The 9,456-nt window shown below is 47.0% G+C and overlaps 1 protein-coding gene across 1 annotated transcript in view; it reads left to right on the top strand.

The window, feature by feature from the left end:
- Window positions 1-885: 885 nt before the first annotated feature.
- Window positions 886-9,456, top strand: part of kcnq2b (potassium voltage-gated channel, KQT-like subfamily, member 2b) — a gene marked incomplete at its 5' end in the record, with an annotated part of 13,451 nt that continues 4,880 nt past the window's right edge. Inside the window, 13 exons of the mRNA XM_008299103.1 lie at window positions 886-1,075; window positions 1,195-1,285; window positions 3,169-3,295; window positions 3,396-3,571; window positions 4,236-4,361; window positions 5,062-5,172; window positions 5,258-5,353; window positions 5,846-5,940; window positions 6,022-6,090; window positions 6,902-6,931; window positions 7,062-7,141; window positions 8,274-8,324; window positions 8,669-8,851. Of these exons, the coding sequence (XP_008297325.1) occupies window positions 886-1,075; window positions 1,195-1,285; window positions 3,169-3,295; window positions 3,396-3,571; window positions 4,236-4,361; window positions 5,062-5,172; window positions 5,258-5,353; window positions 5,846-5,940; window positions 6,022-6,090; window positions 6,902-6,931; window positions 7,062-7,141; window positions 8,274-8,324; window positions 8,669-8,851 (1,425 nt within the window). The remainder of the gene's footprint in view (window positions 1,076-1,194; window positions 1,286-3,168; window positions 3,296-3,395; window positions 3,572-4,235; window positions 4,362-5,061; window positions 5,173-5,257; window positions 5,354-5,845; window positions 5,941-6,021; window positions 6,091-6,901; window positions 6,932-7,061; window positions 7,142-8,273; window positions 8,325-8,668; window positions 8,852-9,456) is intronic.

Genomic DNA, 9,456 nt, shown 5'->3' on the forward strand with positions numbered 1-9,456 from the left:
TTGTCCATTGTTTTCAAGCAGAAAAGTAAAGAGCGACAAGTTTAAACACAACATCCTGTTTAACACTTGATGTTCAGGTTAAACAAATACTGAAGCTGATAAAACTGGAAACTTTACTAACATCATGGGCCAGTAGTGTTGAGCTACAGCTGGCTTCCACCAGTGCCACTGACTTTACTGGTTAAATTAACTCCGTTTTGCTATATTTAATGTAGAAAGTGGTTTAAGCTGATCCAGCAGTGGCTTTATTCGGTGCCGTAGTTCAGGTTCATGTGTGGCTGGTGTCTGAGGGAGGAAATCTCCTCGTGTCTTCGTATTGCTGTTCCTGTTCTGTCCCATGTTAGAACTGACCCAGGTGCACAGAGCTCATACCTGCATAAACATGGTTCTTTACTCAGAGATAAGCCCTTCATGTTAATGATTTATATTTTTGCCTGTAATTGTTGTACATGTGTTGCCTAATTACGGTTTGAACTGCAAACACTTCTTTGGTCACCATCATTCAGTTACTACAAACAGTGAAGCTCATTTTGATGTTTCTACAGACATAAAGTTCTGTGAATGTGCATTTTAGAACAGTTTCATCCAGATGAAAGCAGCTGCAGACGAATACAAGCTGAGCTATGATGTCAGTGAACATACCATAGACCAGCTGCAGTACCTGGTTGTTCCACCAGGTGGAGCCTCTTCCTGTTTAATCCTGTAGAGATCCAAGGAGGCATCCACAGACTACATCTCATGGTGGCAGAGAGCATTGTCGGAGTTTAGCAGCACCGGGACCATGACAGAGACTCTGAGGAGGTTCAGGACCTCCAACCAGAATTCAGGCGTTTAAGACAACCTGGGATCAGCAGAGTTCCTGAATCACAGTAAAACATGGACCAGAATCGACCGAGGACCCATTAGTCTGTGTTCTGTGTTCAGGTGGGGACGAAGGACCTCGGCGGCAGCGCAGCAGCGTCTCCGGAGGAAAGAAACCTCCAAAACGAAACGCTCTCTACAGACGCCTGCAGAACTTCCTGTACAACGTCCTGGAGAGACCTCGAGGATGGGCCTTCATCTATCACGCCTACGTGTAAATACCTGCCCACAGCTCACCTGTGTGACCTCACCTGCATGTAAACACCCGGGGAGCTCAGGATATAGTCAGCGGTTTTCAGGTAGCCGTTTTTAAGCTTCATGTTCTGTGTTCAGGTTCCTGCTGGTGTTCTCCTGCCTGGTTCTGTCGGTGTTCTCCACCATCAGAGAGTACGAGAAGAGCTCTGAGGACGCACTTTACATCCTGGTAAACATCTCTGAGGACAAACTATTGATTTGTTCCTTGTTTGAGGAACGCTGGCCGTGTCGTTCCATCGATCGGCTGCACGGCTGATTGCTGTTTGAGCTTCTGTGAGGATTTTGTTCTTTCCTCTGTTTTAAACGAGAGAAAACCAGACGTCAGATGTTCGATCAGTATTTTTACTGATCTTTAAGATTCTGGTCAGTGAAGCTCAGCTGGCAGGTTTTATGGATGAAAACGACCTGAGGCTCAGAAATGTAAATCATTAAAGACCAAACGACCACAAAGGGACACGAAACAACTCAATCTGCTGACTGCAGAAATTAATCAGTCAATCAGTTTATTAGTTAATGAGCGGCTAGTCCTAAGTACCAGAAGAGAAGCAGGTGGTAATCAGACAGTTACAGCAGGAAGCTCTCAGTATTCAGACTCCAAAGGCTCCAGTCTAAATGTAGAAAAGCATTTTTTATGGTTCTGTTGTTTAATTTTGGGTTGTTTGCTGCTTGAAGATCTTTTCTTTGAGCTTAGATCAAACTTTCCATCATGATCTGACCCGATGGTTCGTCACTGAGTGAAGATTTAACCTCTGAGTTAAAAATCACAGAAGTGACACCATTTATTAAACCGTACAACCAGAAACAAGCATCAGATTTGCAGTTTTCAGATGGTCTTAGAACGTACAGTCGAGAACAAAAGTTTCCATCCTCTTGTAAAGTCCATGTTTATCGTTCAGTCTTTAGTCTCCAGTGAGTCCTAGAACTTTGAATCTTCTCTGATGGAACCACTGAAACATGGATCTTTGTCACTAAAACAATCATGTGTTTTGGTTCCTTCATATATTTGTTAAAAGTCTTCTGGAAATATGACCAAACCTGCTGGATCAAAACTATACATACAGAAATGTTCATATCTGGTTAAACGTCCATGTTCTCCTCAGTCGGGTTCTTCTGGTTCCCGTCCACCAGCTTCTGGTTCATCTCTGGCTCCTCTGGACAGAATCGCTGCAGTTCAAATAAACTTGTCGTCTTTCTGACTCAGACTTGTTCCTTCATCAGTCCACAGGTTCTGGATGGTTCCAGTCAGGACTTTGGGGAGACCAGTCTAGAACCTTCATTCCAGCCTGATGGAACCATTTCTTCACCACTTTGATGTGTGTTTGGGCTCATTGTCTGGTTGTAACATCCAACTGTGTCCAAAATCAACCTTCTGCTGATGGTTTTAGGTTTTCCTGAACAACGTGGAGGTAATCCTCCTTCTTCATGGTTCCATTGACTTTGTGTAAAGCTCCAGGTCCACTGGCAGCAGAACAGAACCAGAGCGTGATGCTGCCACCTCCATGCTTGGTGGTAGGTCTGGTGTTCTTGGGGTTGAAGGCCTCACCTTCTCTCCTCCAGACATGTTTCTGCTCAGTGTGGCCACATAGCTCAGTTTTTGTTTCATCACAGGTTCTGTTGAAACTGGATCAGAGGAGTCAGCAGCTGGAGTCAATCAGAACCACTCAGGAGAAGTGAGGAGGTCATGAAGCTAAGAACATTTGATTAATGCTACTTTCTACATCACCAAAACTGATAATTCAAGTTGAAGTGTGTCCGTTTTTACCCAACAGATTTTGTCATATTTCTGGAAGACTTTTAATAAATCTATGAAATAATCAGAATTCCTGCTTGTTTGTTGTGAGCGATGGGAGCCATGAGCGTGAAGATATACAAGGTCTCACAGGTGCATGAAAACCTCAGTGCTGCAGCGTCACACTGACACCGCTGTTGTGTTGTTGTTGTTGTGCTGCAGCGTCACACTGACACCGCTGTTGTGTTGTTGTTGTTGTTGTTGTTGTTGTTGTGCTGCAGCAGTCACCCTGACTCCTGCGTCGTGTTGCTGTTGTGTTGCAGGAGGTGGTGACCATCGTGGTGTTCGGGGTGGAGTACATGGTGAGGATCTGGGCTGCAGGCTGCTGCTGCAGATACAGAGGATGGAGAGGAAGACTCAAGTTCGCCAGAAAACCTTTCTGTGTCATCGGTCAGTTCCTGTCTGTCTCTCACCCGTCTGTCTCTCACCCGTCTGTCTGACTGTCTGTCTGACCCGTCTCTCTCTCTCTCTCTGGCCTGTCTGTCTGCAGACATCATGGTTCTGATAGCGTCCATCTCGGTTCTGGCGGCGGGGACCCAGGGGAATGTGTTCGCCACGTCAGCCATCAGGTCTCTTCGGTTCCTTCAGATTCTGAGGATGATCCGGATGGACCGCCGTGGAGGAACCTGGAAGCTTCTGGGCTCAGTGGTCTACGCCCACAGCAAGGTACCATCAGAACCACAGTCCAAGACCAAACTGACCCAACTCAGTGATGCTTTCATTACCCACAAGGCACCTGGACCTCTGGTACAAACCCTGATCCTGATGTTCCTGATCCGGCTGAAGGGGCCAGACCTCAAACAAACCAACAAAAACAAACAAACAAACAAACAAACACAAACAAAAAAGCAGAAACGAACACAAACAAACAAACAGGAAAAAAAACAGATTGAACTTATGGGGGCTGAAGGAGGTTGTTTTGTTACTGTGTGTGTGTGTGTGTGTGTGTGTGTGTGTGTGTGTGTGTGTGATTGTGTTTCAGTGTGTCAGCGGTATTGGTTTATTGGTATCATCTTGCTGACATCTGATCCGTGTCATTGATCTGCAGTGTATTGATCAGAGCTATTGATCAGCCCGTTGTGTCTCCGTTTGGTGCAGATGTTTGTTCTCAGACAGAAAAACTGAGTTTAAAGAAAATGTTTGTGTTGTTGTTGTTTACTTGTTTACTTGTTTACTTGCCTGAAGCTGAAGGTGGTATTGTCCTTTCACTCACCTGTAAAACTCTGCTCCATTGCAGCAGCAGATGTTGTGAGGAGGTTTGTTCAGATGTGTCTGGTGCCGTGTGGACCGACCCTGAAGTCTCTCTGTCTTTAACTGAATGTCCCTGCAGGAACTGATCACAGCCTGGTACATCGGCTTCCTGTGCCTCATTCTGGCCAGCTTCCTCGTTTATTTGGCTGAAAAAGAAGATAACGAACAGTTTGAGACGTACGCCGACGCCCTCTGGTGGGGACTGGTGAGACCAACACACACAATATTTAGACACTGATGGCAGGTGCTACAGGCGCTCCAGGCGCTCCAGGTGTTCCAGGTGTTCCAGGTAAAATCCTTCTGGGTGTAACAGGCTGCAGGTGTCACCTCAAAGCAGGTGAGCAGCTGTTGGGCTCTGATGTCTCTAAAAGAGTTAGACTGAATCTGATTAGAATCTGATTTAGTACAGGTATAGTACAGGTATAGTACATGTGCAGTACTGGTGCAGTACATGTGTGTACAGGTGTAGTACAGGTATAGTACGTGTGTAGTACTGGTGCAGTGCTGGTGTAGTACCTGCATGTACAGGTGTAGTACTGGTGTAGTACATGTGTGTACAGGTGTAGTACTGGTTTAGTACATGCATGTACAGGTGTAGTACAGGTGTAGTACTGGTGTAGTACGTGTGTAGTACAGGTGTAGTATGTGTGTAGCACAGGTGTAGTACAGGTGTAGTACGTGTGTAGTACAGGTGTAGTACAGGTGTAGTACAGGTGTAGTACAGGTGTAGTACGTGTGTCGTACGTGTGTAGTACAGGTGTAGTACAGGTGTAGTACAGGGTTAGGGTTGAAAGTTCTATTTCCAGAGTTTGGACTCCTCAGGTAAACCTGAAAAATGAAACACCTGCAGTCTTCTCCTTCTCAGCAATGGGAGGATCTGATTGATCTGTTTGCATCTCTGTCAGATCACCTTGACAACCATCGGTTATGGAGACAAGTTCCCCATCACCTGGAATGGACGCCTGCTGGCAGCAACCTTCACTCTGATCGGAGTTTCATTCTTCGCACTGCCGGCTGTGAGTCACTCTGATGCTCACCTGAGTTTATCTGAGACACCTGCTCCACCCCAGCTCACCTGCCTGTCTGTCTGTCTGTCTTCAGGGTATCCTGGGTTCAGGTTTTGCTCTGAAGGTTCAGGAGCAGCACAGACAGAAACACTTTGAGAAGAGAAGAAACCCAGCAGCAGGACTCATACAGGTGAACCAGGGACTCTGACATCACACCCACTCTGCACAGTGATTGGTCAGGCATATGGAGGTAAGAAGGTACAGTGTTACAGCCTTGCCCACTGAGAATAGACTGCCGGAAATTCATTTAAAAAAAACACAGAAACGGAAAGTTCAGAACTCTGGAGACGATCTGTGTTTCTTTAGTTTCCTTCAGTGATGTTGGCGTGAACATCTCTCACACCTTGACTGAGTGTGAACAGGTAGAAGATCACGTTTGCATGTATTTCCCTAAATTTTTACCCAAAAGCTGAATTCCGTTTGAGCTGATAAAATCTGTCGGGACAAAAAGCTCTGCCTACCACAGGGGAGTGTTTGACCAGACTCAGCTGAACTGCAGACCTGAAGCTCACCTGTCAGGTCTGCAGTTCAGCTTCAGGCTGTTGGAGCAGCTGAACACTGAAACAGGATGAACCCAAACTAGCTGGTTCTGACTTGAAATGGTGTTCCTCTGGTTTTGCAGGCAGCCTGGAGGGTTTACGCCACAAACCTGACCCGGACCGACCTGACCTCTACCTGGGATTACTATGAGAGGACGGTGTCCGTCCCCATGTACAGGTGAGACTCCACCTGCAGACCTTCAGCTCCCCAGATGTTACTACAGTGGTTCTGTATCATCATGGTCCTGTGTGTCTCCAGGCTGATTCCTCCTCTCAATCAGCTGGACCTCCTGAGGAACCTCAAGAACAAATCAGGACTGTCGTTCAGGTCTGGAAGGTTTTACTTTATTGCTTAAACTGAACTGCTGCATCAGAGAGCCGAAACATCTCGACCTCTCAGGTGACCCAGAGCACCACGGAGCCACGTGTTTGGTTCTGGTTGTATCAGGGAACAGTCGGTTCTCAGTGTGCTGGATGTGAAGGAAAATGTAGCTGTTAAGACCTGAAGCACTTTGACAAGAACCAGACGGTTCTGTCTAGACAACCAGGCGTGTTGTGGAAACTCTGGAACAGGTTGATGTCGGGTGAGGAGCCCGACACAGAGAATAAGGTTGGAATAAGGTTTACTGATGCATCAGGAGAAGTGACACCAACAGAGCAGCAGTTCATCACTTCTAAAGATCCCTCTCACTCCTCCCTCAGTGGGAGCCACATCCAGATTTATGGGTGAAAGGGAAACAAAGATAAGCCAGCGCCTGGGTGTCATCTGGCCTTGAGAGGTGCAGGCCGAGTGTACATCTGCTACAGCGCTACGTTCACCTGAAGAGCCCAGTCGCTTCAGTATCTTCTCTAAAGATCAACTCCAAACCAGGACAGTCATGTTTCCTTCACAAGGCGGATGTTCTAAAACCCTCTGAATCAGCACTACTGAGGAGCTACTGACTGGAGGGACAGAGCAGAACCAGAGCAGGAACCAGAGTAGGAACCACAGCAGAAACCAGTCTGACACCACCTGGTACCACTGGACCCTCAGAGGGGCTCGCCATGTTTCGGCTCGTCTGTTTAGCTGCAGTTTGCTCGTAATCAGCTGAACCCAGGGATCAATAAAATAATCAGTGATTTATTGTGTCTGTCTGCAGGAAGGACGTCCAGCCTGAACCATCTCCAGGGTCAGTCGGAGGCGCCCATGTTCCAACACGGCTGCTGACAGAGCGTCGATAGCTTTATCCACATTACTGCAGCTTTAACAGTATTACCTCATGCAGTGTGAACACTGATGGTCTCTGTGTCCACCTGCAGGCAGAAGGTCAGTCTGAAGGAAAGGGTCTTCTCATCTCCTCGTAGTTCTGGAACCAAAGGCAAAGGTTCTCCTCAGCATGGTGGGTGTCGGAGTCTGTGGAGCGTCGTGATGTTACACTGATCACACCACCTAATCGGATTCATTCAATTCAATGTTATTTGACCAGCGCAGTTCACCACACGTCACCTCACAGCCTGAACACAGTCAGCTACAGACCTCACGAGTCTAAACAGAGGACCCAGCCATCCAGAGCAGCCTCTGGATTTCCTCTGAGCAGCAGTCAGCGACGGTGGGAAGGAACCAGGACAGAAACAGGCTCAGGGAAGGAGGCCATCTGCCTGGGCCGGTTGGGTCAGAGTGGGGATGGGGTGTGATAGCAGGACAACAGATGGAGAGCAGCAGCAGAACAGAACAATGAATATTCTGGAGGTTGGTGAGAACAGAAACTGCATATCAGAGACGTGAAGCTCCAGATCCAGAGGAGAGGAGCCCAGTGCATCATGGGAGTCCCCCGGCAGTCTGAAGCTACAGCAGCATCACTAAGGGACAGTTCAGGTGATCCTGAGCAGCTCTAACTATCAGCTTCATCACAGAGGAACGTTTTCATCCTGACCTTAAAGCAGAGAGGGTGTCTGCCTCCAGAACCCAGACTGGGAGCTGATCCACAACAGAGGAGCTGATAGCTGAAGGCTCCGCCTCCCATTCTGGTTCTGGAGACTCTGGACCCACCAGTAGACCTGCAGTCTGAGAGCGAAGGGCTCTGTTAGGATGATACGGTACCATAAGGTCTGTAAGGTCACATGGAGCTGCTCATGGAGAGTTTATTTGTTAGAAGCAGGATTTAGATTCTATCCTGGATTTTACAGGGAGCCACTGAAGAGAAGCGGATACAGGAGACATATGATCTGGTACTCGTTCTGTCAGAACCCTGCTGCAGCATGTTGGATCTCTACCAAATCACTCTTTGGTTGACACTCCGTCGTCCATTACTGTAAATTCAAATGTTATTAAAAATGATCGTGTCAGCTGAATGAATAGAGTCACAGGATGATCTGTGGTTTGTAGAGTCCCAACTATCTGCAGGTTCATGGTTCTCCGACCAGAACCAGGTTCTCTGCCTGTTTACCTGCAGCTGAGCTCAACCAAACAGAACCTGAAACAGCCCATGTCACATCTCTGACCTTGTTTGCTTCCTCACTCCTTGTCTGTAGTGGTTCCTCCAGTTGGACCTGGGGTTGCTCCTGGAGTCAGTCCTGGTCCAGGTGGGTCTCCTTTGGGCTCCTTAGAGTTTTTTGTTGTTGATCATCACTTCATGGCTCTGTTGTGTCTGTTTAGTTTCTACTTCAGACTCTTTGTGTCTATGTTTGGTTGTTTAATGTCTAACTTCGGCTGTTTTACACCATTTTTTAAACATTTTGTGTCATTTTTTAATCGTGTGGTTTCCTTTGTTCTAAGTTTGTGTCTTTTGTCTTCACGTTTCCCAAACATAAACCCAACGTAGCACGAAACACCTGAAGGCCGTAAACATGTTCTCTTACAAACATTTTAGCCCTCGAGGCTAACGTTAGCTACATCCAGACTTGTTTACGGTTCTGTCCCGGTTCAGGTGTTGGTCCAGGAGTTCCTGGAGGTCCGGCAGGAGTCCAGGCCTTGCGTCGATCCCCCAGCATGGAGCCCAGTCTGGAAGAGAGTCCAAGCAAAGTTCCAAAGAGCTGGAGCTTCGGAGAACGCAGCAGAACCAGACAGGCCTTCAGGATCCGAGGAGCTGCTTCCCGCCAGAACTCTGAAGGTGAGACTGAGTTCAACCAATCAGAGCCCTCCAGCTGTAGGCCACAGCTTCACCTGCACAGGTGACATCGGTCAGACATTCAGCAGAGTGTTCAAGAGCAAATATCATCCAAAAATCACCAACAAGCAACATAAATGTCTGCAAAAAGAAGTTAACACTCAACAAACAACAACAACAAACAAAAACAACAGTCAGCAAACAACCGCAAAACAAAACAAAAGTAAACACAGAACCTTGGACTCACAGAAGGATGTGAGGAAGGAAGGAAGTGAGGAAGAGGATAAGGAAACAGGAGGTCAGTAAAATCAGTAACAGATCTGAGACTTGATGAAAGGCTACTAGTGTTTATGATAAGCTAGGTTAACAGTGCCCCTCTTGGTCCAGTGTTTATGCTAGGCTATGTGGATAGTTTCTCTTTTGTTGTAGTTATAGGTAAAGCAAGGCTACCAGCATCCTTCTTGTTTCAATATTTATGCTAAGCTAGGCTAACAAAATCCTTGTTGTGCCAGTGTTAATGCTAAGCTAGACTAACAGTGTCACTCTTTTTCTAGTCTTTATGCTAAGCTTGGGCTACAGTTTCTCTTCTCTTCTCATCTTCATTCTCA

Source organism: Stegastes partitus, unplaced genomic scaffold (assembly GCF_000690725.1).
Source record: "Stegastes partitus isolate 25-593 unplaced genomic scaffold, Stegastes_partitus-1.0.2 Scaffold1380, whole genome shotgun sequence".
NCBI classification, from domain to species: domain Eukaryota; kingdom Metazoa; phylum Chordata; class Actinopteri; family Pomacentridae; genus Stegastes; species Stegastes partitus.